This window comes from Eubalaena glacialis, chromosome 1, assembly GCF_028564815.1.
Source record: "Eubalaena glacialis isolate mEubGla1 chromosome 1, mEubGla1.1.hap2.+ XY, whole genome shotgun sequence".
NCBI lineage: Eukaryota > Metazoa > Chordata > Mammalia > Artiodactyla > Balaenidae > Eubalaena > Eubalaena glacialis.
This window is the reverse complement of record NC_083716.1, coordinates 221,411,222-221,429,867: the sequence shown is the minus strand read 5'-3', so window position 1 is coordinate 221,429,867 and position 18,646 is coordinate 221,411,222. Positions and strand designations below refer to the sequence as shown.

The 18,646-nt window shown below is 36.9% G+C and overlaps 1 protein-coding gene across 5 annotated transcripts in view; it reads left to right on the top strand.

Annotated features, from left to right (window-relative positions):
• Window positions 1-18,646, top strand: part of USP37 (ubiquitin specific peptidase 37) — a 90,014-nt gene that overhangs the window by 10,606 nt on the left and 60,762 nt on the right. For all 5 annotated transcript variants that reach the window (XM_061205020.1, XM_061205038.1, XM_061205047.1 and 2 more), the window contains exons 5-8: window positions 2,832-3,003; window positions 6,886-6,986; window positions 9,436-9,614; window positions 9,956-10,033. In XM_061205020.1, coding sequence (XP_061061003.1) covers window positions 2,832-3,003; window positions 6,886-6,986; window positions 9,436-9,614; window positions 9,956-10,033 — 530 coding nt within the window. The remainder of the gene's footprint in view (window positions 1-2,831; window positions 3,004-6,885; window positions 6,987-9,435; window positions 9,615-9,955; window positions 10,034-18,646) is intronic.

Genomic DNA, 18,646 nt, shown 5'->3' with positions numbered 1-18,646 from the left:
ACCTCACTACAAATAACTCAATTTCCTTTTTTTTTTTAGTGTTAGCTTTTAATAAGACTCATTAGTGTCTTCTTAATTACTTCTTCGTAAATAATCCTGCCAAAGGTTGTGGTATAGACTGTTCAAGGATGATTATTCAAGGTCATCCTTACAGCTGTTTTCTTCTAACTGTTAACTTTTGAAGGATCTCATTATTTTTTCACTGCAAAAGATAGGTAATTTTGTTTTCACTTCTGTCTTGTGCAGCCAAGAACTAGTGTTGATAAGAGTTGAATTTAATGTCTTACTTACATTTTTCTGTACTTAAAAATGCTATATTTGTTAATTAGATCATATAAAAGTATAATATTCATTCTAAAGTACTCTTGAAGAACAATTTATAAAACTTTATGCTTGAGAACCAGAGCTGAAGTAAAATTTCTATTTATCTTTGCTTTTAAACTATGGAAATACATTGATTATGATTTTATGTATCAAAGATATTCTTAAATAGATTGGAGGTGGTGACATGGGTAATAGAAACGATAGTTTCTACCACATGTATATATCTACTAATTGCCCATCTCAATGAAAGAAAGATTTTTTTCAAATAGAGATTCAGTCTTTCAGTCCTCATCCCAAATTAGCACTGAGTAAATATTTAAATACTTAAACAGATCTTTAGAAGCATGAGGAATCTACCTGTGATTACACCTTCATCTCAGTTCTAGATGAATTTGCATTCAGCATTCATTTGTTAACCACCTACAGATTACCGTGGTGGGTACTGTGCTAAGGGCTAAGAATACAGAGCTGAATGAGACACTTTTCTTCTCAAACTTAAGAGTAACCAGATACATTCTCAGCTGTAAAATTATCTCAGAGATACTGAGGTAACACAAAGAAGGAAGTGTTTTGTGCTCTGAGGATTTAGAGGATAGATAGGAATTTGCCAGACATAGTGGAGGTAAGGTGGAGGTGATTTCTATAATGGACAAACACATGCTAGTGTGAGTCAACACTCAGGGAACCAGAAAATTATTTTAAAATAAATGCACAGTAGGGAGTGAATGGCAGAAGTAGAGGCTGAAGAGCTAGATAGGAACCAGATCTTGAAGTATCTTGTTTGTCATACTAACGGGAACTTAGATACTAAGGAGCCAAGAATCTTAAGTTTAAATTCATTTGACAGCTAGGCGGATAACTTTGTTTCAAGAGCTAGTGGGAGAATAAGGACGTGTAAGAGGTTATTGTGGGAGTTTAGATGAGAAATGAAAGTCCTGAGCAAAGGAAAAGACAGTGGGAGAAGCAGGTGGAGGAAAGGGTAGATTTGAAGAGATTTCAAGAAGATTTAATTCATTAGATTTGGGGGGTGAGAGAGAAAAGAGTCTGGGGAGATTCCTAGGTTCGAGTGGATGGCAGTCCCTTTCATCTTCTCTTTGATAGGGGGCAGAGGGGAAGAATTGGGGCATGAGGATTGGGAGAGATGAGTTTTCTGAGGTGTCAGGCATTTAGATAGTGGTATCTACTAGGCATTTGGTAAACAAAACTGGAGCTCCGGCAGAGATCTGGACTTAGAGAAAAGGCTGAGAGGCCTCACCATATGGGTAGTAACTAAAATTGTATGACTGGCTAGGATTTTTCAGTTGTTGAAATGATCAAGTTCAAGATTATTCTCATATTGACTGAAATAATGGTTTTATGCAGTCTCTTTTCCTTTTTGCATGGTAAACTGATTTAAATATTTTGGAGTTAAAGCATCTGAAACTAGTTATTGTGTTTTATGATAGAATTTCTACTCAAGGACATGAATTTAAGACCAACTTTGAAGCTTAAAAAATGTCATTTAAGTTTAAAATAAATAAATTAAGTCTGGTAAAACTCATTTTTCATTCTTATCTAAAAATTGTCAAAGGTCAATTCTCCCTAATTAAAAAAAATTGTGAAATGCTATTACTTCTTTCTTTATGCTGTTCAGAGGCTATGTCTTCGGCAAAAGGCAGCTTTAGAAACCTCTGTAATATGCCTGCTGAGGGAGAGTGTTAGAGAATAAGGATGCCTGGTTGGCAGGAATTATTTAGATTAAAAAAGTGCAAGATTTATTAGTTTAGTCTTGGAAAAATTTCAACCAAGAGAAAATAAAATTTATCACTTAATAGTACATATCCAGAGTCTGGAAGAGTATAAGACAAGTTATTGAACCAGTTCTGGGGAGTGGGAGAAGTAAGCTGAGGGAGTTCCAGGGTACTTACGATCTTTGTGATTGAAAGTTAAATGAACCTGCTTAGACAGTTACAAAAGAAAAAAAGAATGTTCTAATGCTGGTAAAGGTTTATGTTGATGTGTTTTTGAGAAGTGGAATTCTTTTGAGGATTATAGTTTGGATTAGTATATCCTTTTATATTGCAGCTGCTTAAACCACTTGCTAGATATTTTATAAGCTTTTGTTTAAAAAAAAAAAAGAAAGAAAAAGCCTCTAATCCAATATGGCTTTCTAAACTGGTGATGGTATAACCAGCAAGGCTCTGTAAATTAACTTATTAGTTTTTTATAACTTTATAACTATACTTGAAAATATGCAGTTCCCTACCAAAAAAATCAAGAGTGTTAGGATTACTGTGTAAAATTTTAATAGTATGTGTTTGCCTTTCCTAGAAGTGAAATCTTTGATTTAAATGTGTCAAAAATGGAAACTCTTTTTGGTTGGGGGGAAAAAAAAGAAAACTAAATTAATATGGGAAAAAGTAAGAAATGTGTAACTTAGAAAGTATAAAGTTTAGTATTCATTATACAACTTTTTCTGCTTCATTATAATTCATTTTTAATGATACTTTTCCTTTTGTGTTGATCAGCTAAGTCATAACATTAAAAATGTGGTGCTTCGACCCAGTGGAGCAAAACAAAGCCGCCTAATGTTAACTCTACAAGATAACAGCTTCTTGTCTATTGATAAAGTACCAAGTAAGGATGCAGAGGAAATGAGGTTGTTTCTGGATGCAGTTCATCAAAACAGACTTAATGCAGGTGAGCACTAATCCTCCCAGGGTCTGACATTAGCAGTTATAAAAATATTGCTAGATAGTAGACCAGTATCCCTCATGAATATTGATGCAAAAATTTTCAGCACAATACTAGTAGACCTAATTCAACAGCACGTTAAAAGAATTATATACCATGACCAAGCGGGATTTATTTCTGGAATACAAGAATAGTTCAAGATATGAAAAAATCTATCAATGTGATTATTCAAATTAGCAGAATGGAGGACAAAAACCACATGATCATCTTGATGCAGAAAAAATGTTTGATAAAATTTAACATTCTTTCATGATAGAAACACTCAACAAAGTAGGAATTAAAGGAAACTACCTTACCTCAATATAATAAATGCCTTATATGAACAGCCGATAGCTCAATGATGGAAAACTGAAAGGTTTTCCGCTGAGATCAGGAACAGGAAAGGATGCCCTCTCTTACCCATTCTATTCAACATAGTACTGGAAGTCCTAGCCAGAGCACTTAGGCAAGAAAAAGAAATAAAATTGGAAAGGAAGAAGTAAATTTATCTTTGTTCTCAGGTGACATGATCTTATAGGTAGAACACCCTAAAGATTCCATGAAAGAGTGTGTCTAGAATAAAGGAGTAGGATTTAAATTACAATTGGGAAAACTTACCTTGTTACATAAATCTTATATACTTTTTATATGAAACTTATTCTGAGGTTTTATTCTTGCTATGAAAACGGAAGGTACTATAGAAAATCACACAGTATGATAAGCTTCCGCTACCTCCTCCAACCCCTTTCATTTAAAATGTTTTGATTTTTTAAAAATATATATTTGTAGGCATCTTTTTAGGAATAATCTGTTGCTTAAAATGAGTTTTCCACTATTATTGTTAGTCTCCAGCTCTATCATCATCAGTACTTTGTTATTACTGATATTTTATAGTTGACAAACTTTTGAGTTTTTTAACTTAAATATAACACATTAAAAACATTTAAAAAATGAAGATGTAGCAATGCTGCCTTGCTTGGATTTAATTAATACCTCTATTTCATACACTATTTTCTTGTTTAAAAAAATTTTTTACAGTTGTTTGCCATTTGGTTTCTATTCATTATGTGTTCATGTTACCAAATCTGAACTATGTCAGTCTTCTAAATATTGAATTTTAGAATCAAGGAATTGAGTACAGTTTGAAAGTTTAGAATATATCAGGAATTATGTCTGTATTTCTATATTTGTTTTATTCCATCATATTAATTGAATCACTGTTTTAAGAATTGATGTGTGTAAGAAAAGCATGTCTCTAAATGCATTAGAGGGGACTTCCCTGGTGGCACAGTGGTTACGAATCCGCCTGCCAATGCAGGGTACACAGGATCTATCCCTGGTCCGGGAAGATCCCACATGCCGCAGAGCAACTAAGCCCGTGTGACACAAGTACTGAGCCTGAGCTCTAGAGCCCGCGCGCCACAACTACTGAAGCCCACGCACCTAGAGCCCATGCTCCACAACAAGAGAAGCCACTGCGATGAGAAGCCCGCGCACCGCAGTGAAGAGTAGTCCCTACTCGCCACAACTAGAGAAAGCCCGCACACAGCAACGAAGACCCAATGCAGCCAAAAATAAAAAAATTAATTAATTAAAAAAATAAATAAATAAACGCATTAGAGTGGAAAGCACAGTAGACTGGGGCCCAAGTTTGAGTCTGAACAACATGGCATAATGGAAAAACATGAGCTTTGGACCTAAACAGGTTTGGGTTTGAATCCTAGCTCTACTTGTTATTTCCTGTGTGGTTTTGGGCAGCTCCCTTAATAACTGAGTTTCAGTTTCCTCATCTCTAAAATGAATGTTTTATCACCTTAATTTCAGTGCTTAATAAAAAATTAGAGCTCTTTAATGTAAAGCATGACTGGCACATGATAGGCACTCAGTAAGTCATTACTGCTTTTAGAGTGGCTAGCTGTGGACTCTGTACTCTTAGGCAAGTTGGGTTTAAGTTGCCTTAGCTGCCCAAAAGTGATAATATGTACTTTGCAGACTCGAGTAAGCTAATGAATATAAAAATACTTTGAAAAGTGTGAAACATTTAAAGTATAATATGTGGTGTTTGAAATGAATGGGAAAAAGACTAATATTAGATGAACATTGTTGTCTATAAATAGGATAACTAGCTAACCATTTAAGAAGATAATAAAACTGGATCCTTATCTTACTCCTTCATCTAAATAGATTTTACATTGATCAAAGATTTGAATGTAAAAAAAAAAGGTGATAAAAGTATTATTAGAAGGGTAGAATGGATTTTAACATAATATGTGGATGGAAAAAACCTTTCTGAGTATGACATAAAACCAGAATCAATAAAGGAAAAGAGGGAGGGCTTCCCTGGTGGCGCAGTGGTTGAGAATCTGCCTGCCAACGCAGGGGACACGGGTTCGAGCCCTGGTCCAGGAAGATCCCACATGCCGCGGAGCAACTAAGCCCGTGCGCCACAACTACTGAGCCTGCGCTCTAGAGCCCACATGCCACAACTACTGAAGCCCGCGCACCTAGAGCCCTTGCTCCGCAACAAGAGAAGCCAGTGCAATGAGAAGCCTGCGCACCGCAACCAAGAGTAGCCCCCGCTCGCCACTAGAGAGAAGCCCGCACACAGCAACGAAGACACAACGCAGCCAAAAATAAAAATAAATAAATAAATTTTAAAAATAAATAAATAAAGGAAAAGATTAATAACTTGGACTGTGTAAAAAATTTAAGTGATCTCTGACAAGGAAAAAAGAAAAGACAAAGGAAGAAAACTTGAGCCACAGTGACAGAGTTAATATTGCTAATATATAAATACTGACTTTCCAATTCAGTAGAGAAATGGACATATACGAAATTCAGGAAGAAAAACAGGTGGCCCATAAACACGAAAAAATTCTCAACTTCACCAGTAATTAAACAAATTCAAATTCTTACTATCACACTGGCAGTAGTGTGAGGGGAGGCAAGATACTCTCATATACTTGGTAGGAGCTTAGAGATTTTTTTTTTTGAGGAATAGTGATAATATCAATTTAGTTTAAAATTGTACATCCTTTACACCAACATTCTTTTTCTAAAGAGTTTTAGCCTATGAAAGTTGTTCCATTAGTGCAAGAAGATACGTAAAAGGATGTTCGGAATTATTTGCAATGTTTTTAAATTAAAACATTCCAAATGATCATCAGTGAGAAATTAATGAAATTAAAATGTAAAATACTTTTTTTGGGGGGGGGGAGGGGCCACGCCACAGCTTGTGGGATCTTAGTTCCCCGACCAGGGATTGAACCCCAGCCCCCAGCAGTGGAAGCACAGAGTCCTAACCACTGGACTGCCAGGGAATTCCCTTAAAATACTTTTTAAAATATATAAAAATTCATATTGATACATTACTTTGCATGTTCTTTAAACTAGCATTGATTTCTTTAGAATAGAAGCCATTTAGTCTGTTTGCTGAACTTACAGAGAACGTTTTGGCATATACATTACTGGAAGTATATCAGTCACTGATTCTGACACATGTCCTTAGCATCCAGTGTCCATGTTCATGCCATAGATACACAGTGACTAACTTTTCTATAGTGTTAATTACTAAATATTTATATAGGAGAATTTCTAGCTTTTTCTTTTTGCATTTAAAAATTTACCCTTCTATTATCAATACATGTTTCCAAATTTTTGCATAGTTATTTAATTTTTTACTTGATCCTAGTTCTAAATTTTAGTTACTGTATATATCAGAATTACTTTCTGTCAGATAAGCACTTTGATTTGTTTTATTTTTCCTGTTTCCTCAATATTAAATAATAATAATGACAAATCTCTTTCTTAAAGTAAGTGATTTGAGATTTTTTTTTTTTTTTCCACCAGCCATGAAACCTTCTCAGGGTTCTGGTAGTTTTGGAGCTATTCTGGGCAGCAGGACCTCACAGAAGGAAACCAACAGGCAGCTCTCTTACTCAGACAATCAGGTATGTTTATTTGAATCGTTTTAGCTTTTTTTAAAAAAAAAAGATAATCTTAGATAGACATTCTATAAGGTAGTTGCAGGAAGTAGAATTTAGACTGTAATGTCTAGTAATTCTTGCATTATCTCAAGGGTACTTTCCACATATCTGGAATTTACCACAGTGTAGTTTTTAAGAACATAGCTTTGGAGTTAGATGTGGGTTTGAGACTTGGTGCTGCCACTTACTAGCTGTAGGTCATTGGAGAAGTTCCTTATGTATCCTGAGCCTTAGTACCCATCTGTAAAATTAAGACAGCAATAATATTTTAAGGGTTGTTATGAGATAATGCATGCTGTAAAAGTGCTTAGCCCGTGATACCATATACTAACAACCCCATAAATATTTGCTGCTATTATTTCTTTGATGCTTTTTGGGTCTGTTCTACATTATGAACTTTGCCTCTATACTATATGATACCAGACTGTTTTGTTGGGTCTTTTGTTTGCTTTTTAAATAGTTTTTCTTTCATAAATATTCAGCCAGCCATGAGACTTACTGTGCACTATCGCAACTTAGCAGTCCTGTGTCTCTTTTAATTTGTCTTACAAAGGTAAACCAGGTGTAAAAAGAAACCTTGAAGCTCCCCTGTAAGTAAAAGGATGAATTCTGTTTGGCTGTGCAGATAGATTGATTACTTAAACCATTTACTGGACTAAGCAATCAATGAATAAGATTTCATTTTTGTTAATTTCTTTTTACAAGTTGGGGTTTTTTTTGTTTTTTTTTTTACATTTTAATTGAGGTACGATTGATATGCAGTAAATTGCGCATATTTAAAGTGTGCAATTTGATACATTTTTGACTTATGTGCATACCTGCAAAATCATCACCATAATCAACCTAGTGAACATAGCTATAACCCTTAAAAGCTTCTTCATCCGCCTTTGTAATCCTTCTCTCCAGCTCCCTGTCTGGCCCCTATCCCTAAGCCACAAATGAATTGCTTTGTGTCACTCTAGATTACTTTGCATTTTCTAGAGTTTTATATAAATGGGATCAGTGTATAATTTTTTTTGTCTGGGTTTTTCACTCATTATAATTACTTTGAGATTGATCCATTTACAGGTAGAAATTTAACGTGTTAGACTATTTAAACTATAAGTGTTAACATATCTAGCAGAAGCAAATATACTTTCACAAATAATGATTCCCATTAGTGAGATTATAAAATCAATTTTGTGGATTGTGACTAGCATTAAATAAAAAAGGAATAGAGGAGAAAACAATAGAGAAGGTATTATGCATAGTAAGGAAAAGTATTGGTTTCTGAAACTTCTGGTTTTATTTATATGTATGTGTAATATGTTGTGATGTAAAATATTTCTCGCTATGGGGTCATGGTCAAAAAAGGTTGAAAAATATGCAAAACAGTATGCATATAGTATGCTACTGTTTGTATAACAAGAATAAAATATTGATTTTCATTTGCATAAAAAAACAATAGAAGAATACTTATAAGGTGTAGGAGGATGGGAAGTGGAAGAACTGGGTGAATGGCATTGGGGTGATGAGACTTCTCAGTATATGGCTTTTATAATAGTATTTTGATTTTTTTGAATCTTGAGAATGATTTACCCATTTGAAAATAAATTTAACTTTTAAATCGTTCATCCAGATGGCCTCAGAGATTTTTTCTTTCTTATTCTAAGATTGTAATTCTGTAGAAGGTAATTGGAAATATTTTCCATAGAGATAATCACATAGCTCTTAATGTAGAGTTATAAAACTTATCTGGCAGAATGCTGGTCAAAAACACTGTTTCCCAACTAATATGTGTAAAGTGTGCATTATCTCTGAATGTTTTTAATGTGTTTTGGGGGTAGATTCTTTGATTCATCTTCTGCCAGTAGGCTCTATTTCACTTTCAGTCTCCCCATTGTTATATATATTTGTTTCATTTCTCCAAACTAGAACCCCCTCAAAAGTCATATGCTGTACATATGACTTGGCATTTAAATTGTGGCAACTAAATGTCATTATTGCTCCTTTTTCTCACACTTATGTCACTTTAAATTATCATAATTGGATTTTTTTTCCTAAAGATGTGTTTTCATGCTGGTCACTAGAACCTTGTCTTGTGTATGTGAGTCCTTTTTTTTTAAATCAGTAATTCAAAGCAAATTCCTTTCTGCTTCCAGGAATGCTGTGGAATTTGTAAGTTTACAAGAATACTATAGGAAAATATGCGTCAAGCTTAATTTCTGACACTGACCGTACATTAGAATCACCTAGAGTGCTTTAAAAAAAGTGCTGATGAATGGGCCTCACCCCCATACCAGATAGGCTAGAATCTCTGGAGTTGGGTCTCCAGTTGTGGGTATTTTTTAAAAGTTCCCTATATGAGGATCACTGGTCTAAAAGTATGCCAATTAATTTGAAGAACTGGCTGTGTTAAACTTTATTCTTATAGGTCTCTTCAAAAAGAGGAAGTTTGGAAACTAAAGATGATATTCCATTTCGAAAAGTTCTTGGTAATCCAGGTAGAGGATCGATAAAGGCCGCAGCAGGAAGTGGAGTAACTGCTACCCGGACAGTTCCCTCTTTGACATCTACATCCACACCTCTTAGATCAGGGTTATTAGAAAATAGGTATGAAAGACTTTTTTTCTTTCTTAGTCATTAGCTCTGCCTGTTTATAAATGTTTTTCAGGCCTTTTAGAAAGACCAATAATTTGAGAAAGAAGGAGATTTTTCCAGTTAGAAGAAGAAAGTGTGAAGTGTGTTTTTTGGAGATAATTAGTATTTGTCTTGGGATTTATGTTAGTGACACATATAGAGCTTGCAGATACACAGTATATTAATTTAAATGTGGTGTAGAGAATTAGATAGCAGTAGTCATGGTTCTTGTTCTTGAGTATGTTGGTTTATACTTTTTAATAGTATGAATTACAACTTTTTAAAAATAACATTTTTTCTCTGTTTTTTTATAGGACTGAAAAGAGGAAAAGAATGCTATCATCTGGCTCAGAGCTGAATGAAGATTACCCTAAAGAAAATGATTCATCGTCGTAAGTTGCTTTAGGAACTTTTATGGCACTAGATCAGTGTTTCTTATATTGGTAATTACAACCACTAGAGAAGATTGGGATGGTGTTCAGTTTATGGGAATCCCAAAGATAGAAGAACAAGATTTAGAATATTTTGGTGACAGTAGGTTGTAGGCTCAATAGGGAGAGGATTTGGCCATTAGTATTGCTTTGGTCATTTCCGTGCACTTCTCCCATCCTAGCTTTTTTTATTTGCAGCACTTAGAAGAAGGATAGAGCTGAAGAACTCTACATAAGTGTTTCTTTTTGGCTGCTCTTTTAGCATGGACCCCCTTCCTTCCCTCTTCCCTTTACCTGTAAAAAAATTTTTTTACCTTATTCATGTGAAAAGTTAGCTTAGGTAGACATGTGGACACAGTGGGGGAAGGGGAGGGTGGGACGAATTGGGAGGTTAGGTTTGACATAAGTACACTACTGTGTGTAAAATAGATAGCTGATGGGAACCTGCTGTACAGCACAGGGAGCTCAGCTCGATGCTCTGTGATGACCTAGATGGGTGGGATGGGGGGCTGGGAGGGAAGTCCAAGAGGGAGGGGATATAGGTATACATATAGCTGATTCACTTCATTGTACAACAGAAACTAACACAACATTGTAAAGCAATTATACTCCAATAAAAAAATAAAATAAAAAAATAAAACCCTGCATAGGTTCTAGGCAAGGAGCGTCAATCTTTTGGAGCTATTTTTTGTGTTGAACAAAAGGGCATACCTGCAATAGGATAGTCACCAGCTCACAGTTCTCTTCCTCATAATGGATGGGTTGTGGGTTTTGTTTGTTTGTTTGTCTGTCTGTCTTTTGGGAGAGAAAACTTATTATACAGTTGCCAGGTAATACGTTAACAGAAATCAGTTGCTATTCAGTTAACTGGTGTTCAAGGTCAAAGGGTCACCAGAAAGGAGTTGGGAAAAAGCTAAAGAAACTTTATATAGTAATTGGGTTCTTGGTTCTGTTGCTGTAACAGATACAAAAATCTAGGTAGGTGATAGGACTGGTGTGGTATCTTAAACTACAATGACCATGGACTCAAGTTCCTTCTATCTTGTTGATCTGCCATTCTTAATAAGTAGCTTCCATTTTATGAACCAGGATAGCTTCAGCCTCCACTCTCATGTCTGTATTCCTATTGGGAAGGAGGAAAGGAGCAAAGGGAGGGCATACTGCTCTCGTGTAGGCTGAAAATGGTACACACCACTTTTGTGCATATCACATTGGCTGGAACTTAGTCATGTGGTTATATCAAGTTATGAGAAGGTCTGGGAAATGCCTAGCCCAAATTCTACTATTATGGCAGAAGAGTACAATGGTTATTTGGGGACAACTAACAGTCTGCCGTAGTTTACTCTTGTAGCCACAGACTTAACCTCTGTTTATCATTCTTCCCGTATATAGAGTACTCCTACCTTCACCCTGCTGGAGACAACCTCCATGTCTCATTTAGTCATTGTATCCAGCTCAGAGTCCAGGATCTCTGGGTTATGTGCAGTTCTCTCCATAAGATCCAGGTGTGCCTTGGACCATGCACCTCATGGTCTGACACCTTAAAAACTAAGAGGCAGGTTAATCTGCATTCCTCACTCCCATCTCCATACACATATCATTCATTATACATTGCTGGAGTAGGCACAGGATAACCACAATAAAAGTTACCGTTTAGAAAAGATAAGAATAGGAAACTGAGGAGTCATTGGTCTATAGCAGAGATAAAATCTTGTTAGGCAGAAATTGTGAAGACAGTGAAAGCAGTGGAATAAGTTCTTCATTAGCCCATGTAGCAGTCTCTGTCCTATCCTCTGGGAGAAACCCTTGCTCATTGTACTCCATATGACTCCTGGCTTTGCCCTTTGATTGATTTCCTTTGTCTGTTATCTTTCAAGGCCATAGCTGAAGGGGATTTTGAAGACTATGTTCTTTGGAGCCATTCAGCTTTTGTAGCGTACGTCATGCTGGTGTAGTTCTGGAAGTTAGAAATCTGGAAGCTTTAGAAGTCTAGAAGTTTCTTTAAAGGTAGAACAAGCAGGCTTTTATAGGCTTGAGAAAGAATTGGGGCCAATATTTTTGTTGTTATTTTGGTTCTTGTAATAAATTTTGGAATAATTTTAGATTTACAGGAAAGTTGTGAAGATAGTATAGAATGTACCTGTATACCCCTCACGCAGTTTTCCCTAATATTAACATCAGTTTTTCACAAAACTGCTTCTCCAGTTACCTCTTATCATTGCCTCAATTTGAGAATTAGAAACAGTTGGATTTTTTTAGTCCCATATGGTCTCAAGTTACCACACAATTTTAATTCTAGGCCATTGGCACAGAGAAATGTATTCCTTTTCATCCTTGATTGCAAGCTGGCTAGTTCTTGCCCAGATTTATCTGTCTTGAATAGAACCTCACTGTAAGCAGTAAGAAGCATTAACACAGACCAGTGTTCTTAATTGTCTCAACCTTTTCCTTTGAGGTCTGCCTCCCAAGACATTACAGATAACAGTTCTGTAAATATTTTGCTGAAATATAACAATAGTCACCAGCTTTCCAGTCTGTAATATCTGTGTTCTTACCCTCTACCTTCCTACTGAGCTAGTTCTGCATATTATAGGTTTGTTATGGTAGCATCCCACTTCTAGTAACAAAATTTGTGTATTTGGAGTCCAGTTGTAGGGAACAAAATTCACTCTAGCTAGTTTACGCACAAAGGTATTTCCATACAGAGAGCATTAAATGGCTTACAGAATCATTAGGAAAGCTGAAAATGTAGACTCTAGGTTACGCTTTCAGGAATGATTTTGAGAGCCATGCCCCAGATCAGGTCACCGAAGATGCTCTTGGCTATCATGAAGTGAACAGCTGAATTGGAAGCTGGCATGAAAGCTGTTATCTGTAAAACTGTGCTGCCACTGCCAAATGCGGAAATCCTCTACAGGAAAACCAGATACCCCCACGTTGATGTTAACCACCAGAAGTAGCAGAACACATGACCTCTCCCTATTTCCATTTCCCATATCTTGCACAAGTATATGTAATTTACCTTAAATCTTGAACACTAACTTGGAAATGTAGTTTTTTAGCTTTCTGGCTTCTGTAGAACAGGGAGGTACACGGAAAGGTGGTAGTAATGGACTTTGCATGCCAGTCCACCATATTCGCCACACTTTGGGGAAGTCTCAGTTGTTCCACTTTGAGTTGTCTGATGAACCCTAAATTTCTAATCCTTGTTCTGGGCTAATAATACTTTTTATACCATCACAATTAAATTTTTTAAAGTTTGGACTTCCTAGAAGCAGGCTCTAGATGAATATACTTTTGCAAGTGCCTTATTAAGGAAGTACTCATAGGCGAGACCAGTAACAGAGTAAGGAAAGCAGGACTGGGAAGGGGAGGAAGCCAACTAAGGATGTCACCTTAGATAAAAGTCCCACAGAGAGTGGGCCTCATCTTGATCCAGCAGGAGGTCTGGGCTTCTTTGAACTAGAAGTAAGGAAGATGGGCTTTCATATTTCCATACTGCACTGTTTTTGGTTAACAGCTGCCTTGGGGCTTTTGGCTCTGCCTAGATGCGTAAAATATTTGAAATAGCCCAAAGGCAGTCTTCTGAAGAACTGCAGGTGCTGGCTGTTGAAAACATAATAGTCTAGATGTGTGAGAAGTATAAACAGCGATCTGAGGGGGCTCTGATAGAGCATCACTATTAAGTTCATTCCATCTTATTATAGATTCTTCACATTGATGCTTTTCAATTTCTGGGTGAGAATATTAAAAAAAGGAGGGTTAGTGGGATGAGCTGCAGTTCTTTTTGTCCTTATTGCTACAAATAGCCTTGAGGCTATAACTGATATTATTATCTACTTCTACCATCCATTCTAGATTCACTGCATTTTCCACTAACACTTCTGGTCTTAATGGTTTGCCTGGTGGTATGACTGAGATCTTCTTCTCTGAGGGATCTGAGCCCCTGGTCACTGTGTACTTCTCAGGCTGTGATTACTGTAATTGCCCATTCAGAGTTAAAACTGAGCATGAGAGCACTAAGGATTCCCTGGTGAATTTCCTTTATTCCAAACATATTCTTCCTGCCCTCATTATATAGCATCAACCCTGCCCGCTTATAATAATCAAAGTCAGTTACAGTATGGTAACTCCTTTCTTTGCCTGTTGATCTGCCAGCATGAGAAGCCCAAAATGAGTAGGTAGCAGCCATAGCTTTAGATTACATGGGACTCTTCCTGTCCCCCCAGTGAAAAAGTCCCCACTCTGGAAACCAGGACCTCTGGACCCACAGAATCTAAATTGAGGGGACAAGAAGCACAAGAGCGTTATCAAGAGTGATACTTAGTGGGGGCATTCCTACTTCTGCTGCTTGCTTCCAGACCCATGTATTCTCTATAAATGTAATGGCTTGTTGGTTTGTGCTATATATTGTGTCTTGAAGGGCACCCAGTTCCTAATGAGATCATCTCTAAGCACCTTTAAGGGCTATTGGCCATCAGCTTTGAGGTAATATGGTATGTGGTAGGACCAATGGAGCCTTTGGTCATATGCCCTTATTGTACCTCCTTTTCTTTTGTAAAAAGTGGGTTTCTCGTTCCAGGATGGTGTTATGTGAGATTTCATGTTAATAAATCATATACTCTTATGAGCCCTCAGAGAGCAATGCAGCCAAGGCACTGTGGGCAGGAAAGGCAAAAGCAAACCTAAAATATATGCCAATCCCAACCAGAATTAATTGCCACCCGTTCTGGGATGGAAGGTGTCTAATGTAATCAACTTATCACCAAATGACTGGTTAATTTCCTTAAAGGATAGTACTCAATCACGGGCTGGGGATCAGCCTCTGCTGCTGACCAGTTGGACATTCAGCAGCATCAGTAGCTAAACCAGCCTTATTGAAGGGGAGCCCCTGTTGTAGGGTGCATTCAGAGCTTTTATCTCTGCCACCATGGCTGTTATTCATGGGCCCTTTTGTGGAAGTACTTGGATGGCTGAGTACAGAGATTGAATGGCAGCTACTGGACAAGTTACCCTGCGTGATTGTTTCTTAAGTGGAGACATTAAGAGACTTAATGTCTCTTTAGTGGAGTTCTCTGGTGAGCATTAACATGTGAAACAGATCTTCACCCTTTGTGCATACTTCTATATGACTATCCATAAACCTCTTCCATAAATCATTTCTCCCTGATCTTCCAGTCTTATTCCTTCCAGGCCCCTGACCATCCATCCAAACCATCTGCCACCATCCAGGGGTCCACTGACCCACTTTTCTCTCCACACAAAGTGGATAATGAGGTGCATTTCTCAAACTCTGCACAGTGTAGGATTTTGTCTTACTCCTGTGTTCCGGGGCAGTCCCTTAGTGGGGCTACAGTGCAGCAACAGTTCATTTTCAGCTTGTACCAATGTACCAAGATGATCCATCCATGAACCAGGCACAGGTTTTTTTCCTCTTCTTCCAGCTGGTCACTGGAATGCTCATAAGTCTGTTCTCATTATCTATTCCTATTTACTTGGATATACCACTCACATTTTATGATGGATTACTGCTGTAACTTCCTGATCTTACAGCTTCGTGGGTATGATAGCACCCAGCTCATGATGGCTTGCTCTGGTTGCATAGTCCCTTGATGACCCATAGTCTTTATGATTATTATTTATCCCATATCACTGTATCAGCTATCTAGTGTTGTATAACAGTATACTTAAAATAGTAACTATTATCGCTTATGGGTCAGTGGTCACTTGAGTGGTTCTGTTTATCTGGGTCTGGCTTGGCCAGTTGTGGCTGGATTCTCTCATTTTCTCATGCATCCATGGTCAGTTGGTAGGTTGGCTAGGGGTTGGCTGGTCCAAGGTGGCATTACTTGTATGACTGGCCATTGGCTGTCTAGTGGTTGGGGTGATGAGGGAGATTGGCCATGTTTTCTTTTGTCACCTGGCAGGTTACCAGGTGAATTATTCACAAAGCAGTGGTAGGGTTCCAAGAGAATGAGTGGAAATTTGCAGGGTGCCTTTAGCCTTAGCATCAGGACTTATGTGCTGTTATGTCTGTCACATTCTTTTGGGAAAAGGAAATCACAAGGCCAGCCTCATTAAGGGATGGGGAAATAGATTGCATTTCTTAATAGGGGACTTGGGTACAAGGAAGGGAATAATTTGGGACATTTTTTAAACAGCTTTATTGAGGTACAGTTTACACACCATAAAATTCACCTGTCTTAAATGTATAATTCTGTATTTTTGGTAAATTTATTGAGTTGTGCAACTATCAGCATAATCCAGTTTTAGAACATTTCTATAACCCTAACAAGATCCATTGTGCATTCTACCACATTTTTCAAATGCTGGAGAGATTGCATGAGCCATATTCTCTTCTACTTTATCCAAGTCGAGTTCACTACATATGAAAAATCTTGGTGGTGTAACACTATAGGATACCAAAAATTTTACCACCAGGAATGGAATCTCTGTTGCCATTGCCAAACAATCAATCCAATTCCAGAATCCTGTCCTTAGAGAGTATGCTTCCTAGACCCATTTCTAGCACTAATGGTTGTAGATCAAGTTCCCCAGAAACAAACCCTGAAATGGAGAGTAGTGTGCAAGTGATTTATTTAGGAATTATTCCCAGGGGATACCCAGGAAGGGAGTGGGGGAAGTAAGATATTGAAGTGCAAGAAACAAAGAATGAGTGTGATCTCAGACAGAAATCTGATCTCTGAGCAGGAAAATGCAGAGGTTAGGCTTCATCCTAATCCCAGAGAGAAAAATCTGTTACATAAATTTCACCTTAAAACTGTTCTAATCCAAGGCAAGGGAGCTGGGCTTCTATACTTTAGCACCTGACCTTACTTGTGACTCTCTGAGAGTGCAGGCAAAGTCTCTCTAGTAGCTTGAGGGCAATCCTGTGAAGAACCCTAGGTACAGGCTATCAAAAAATTAAAAAAAAAAAACCTAAATTGAAGAACTTGAAAAAGAATAGATATGCGTATATGTATAACTGAATCACTTTGCAGTACACCTGAAAGTAACTCACCATTGTTAATCAACTATACTCCAATATAAAAAAAAATTGAAAACAAACAAAAAATACCTAAATTGGTGTGGACGAGAGGACACAAAAATGGGGCCAGAGGGAATCTGGGTGGAGCATCTACATTGTCTGCTTACAGGCTTTATTCATGATGGTTCTCCGAAAATTAGCACTTCTAATCAAAGCATGAGCATGTTTCTGAATGGACCCACTCTACTTAATATAGGTCCAGGTATTTGGGAATAATAGAGGGGGGAAAGGGGGCTTAAGAAATTTTAATTTTGTGTTCATGAACTTAAAATTGTTTAATCACTATGAATTGAAATGTTGACATTTAGTAAATAGTATTTCAAATTACATAAACTATAAGAACATTTTGGATTTTGTTTTACTTTTTATATATATATATATATATATATATATATATATATATATATATAAATGTATTTATTTATTTATTTTTGGCTGCGTTGGGTCTTCATTGCTGCGCGCAGGCTTTCTCTACTTGCGTTGAGCGGGGGCTACTTTTTCTTGTGGTGCACGGGCTCTAGGCATGTGGGCTTCAGTGGTTGTGGCACACGGGCTTAGTTGCTCCGTGGCATGTGGGATCTTCCTGGACCAGGGATCGAACCCATGTCCCCTGTGTTGGCAGGCGGATTCCTAACCACTGTGCCACCAGGGAAGTCCTGTTTTACTTTTTAAACCTATTCAGTATCAAGCTTAAATAGTTTACTTTTTTTTAAATTTTATTTATTTAAATTTTTTTTTAATTTTAATTTTTTTAGCTAGTTCTTAATTGATTCTTTTGGTCTTAGTAGCTGAATCATTTTATCTGGCCTTGCTTTTGGCTAAGAAAACCTATATAATATTGCTGTCTCTGGTTTGACTTTTGTATAAAGAAAATACTCCTTCATTTTTGCCTAATTACCAGGGGTATGGATTAAATTGGCTTTTGACTAGGTAATGAAAGCTTTTTTTTTTTTTTGAGAACAACTAGAAGAGCTGGTAAAATATATTTTAAAATCTTTCTGGGGGGAGAATTTTTTTTTTTTTTTCACACACACACACTGTATTTTATTTTTACAAGAGATAAATAGACTGACACCAAGCATTGTACATGGATGACCACAACAAAAGCAACAGTGATTGCAATTACCAAACATGAAACACACTCATACTATGTCATAATATTGACATTCAGTCCAGTAATCCTCCACTGTAACAGCTCCTTTACTTTGCAGTGAAAATTGATTTGTATATTCTTTGCCTCTGAGTCCTTGTGGGATTTTTTTTTTTTTTAATTCAAACAGAAAGTCACAAATATTATACTCATCCTCATCAGTTCACTCAGTCCCATGTAATTAATTTTTTTTTCATCTTGATCTTTTGTTAGCACTTTTATGAGTTCATCAGTTTTTCATTAGAGTTCTGAAAATGCTTATTCATTCAGTTCAGCAGTACAGTCAGTTACCAGAAACCTGTACTTGTCAGAGTCTTTTCCATGAATTTCTTGAAGATGAAACCCTTTTATAGGAACGTATTTGCAAAAGCATCAG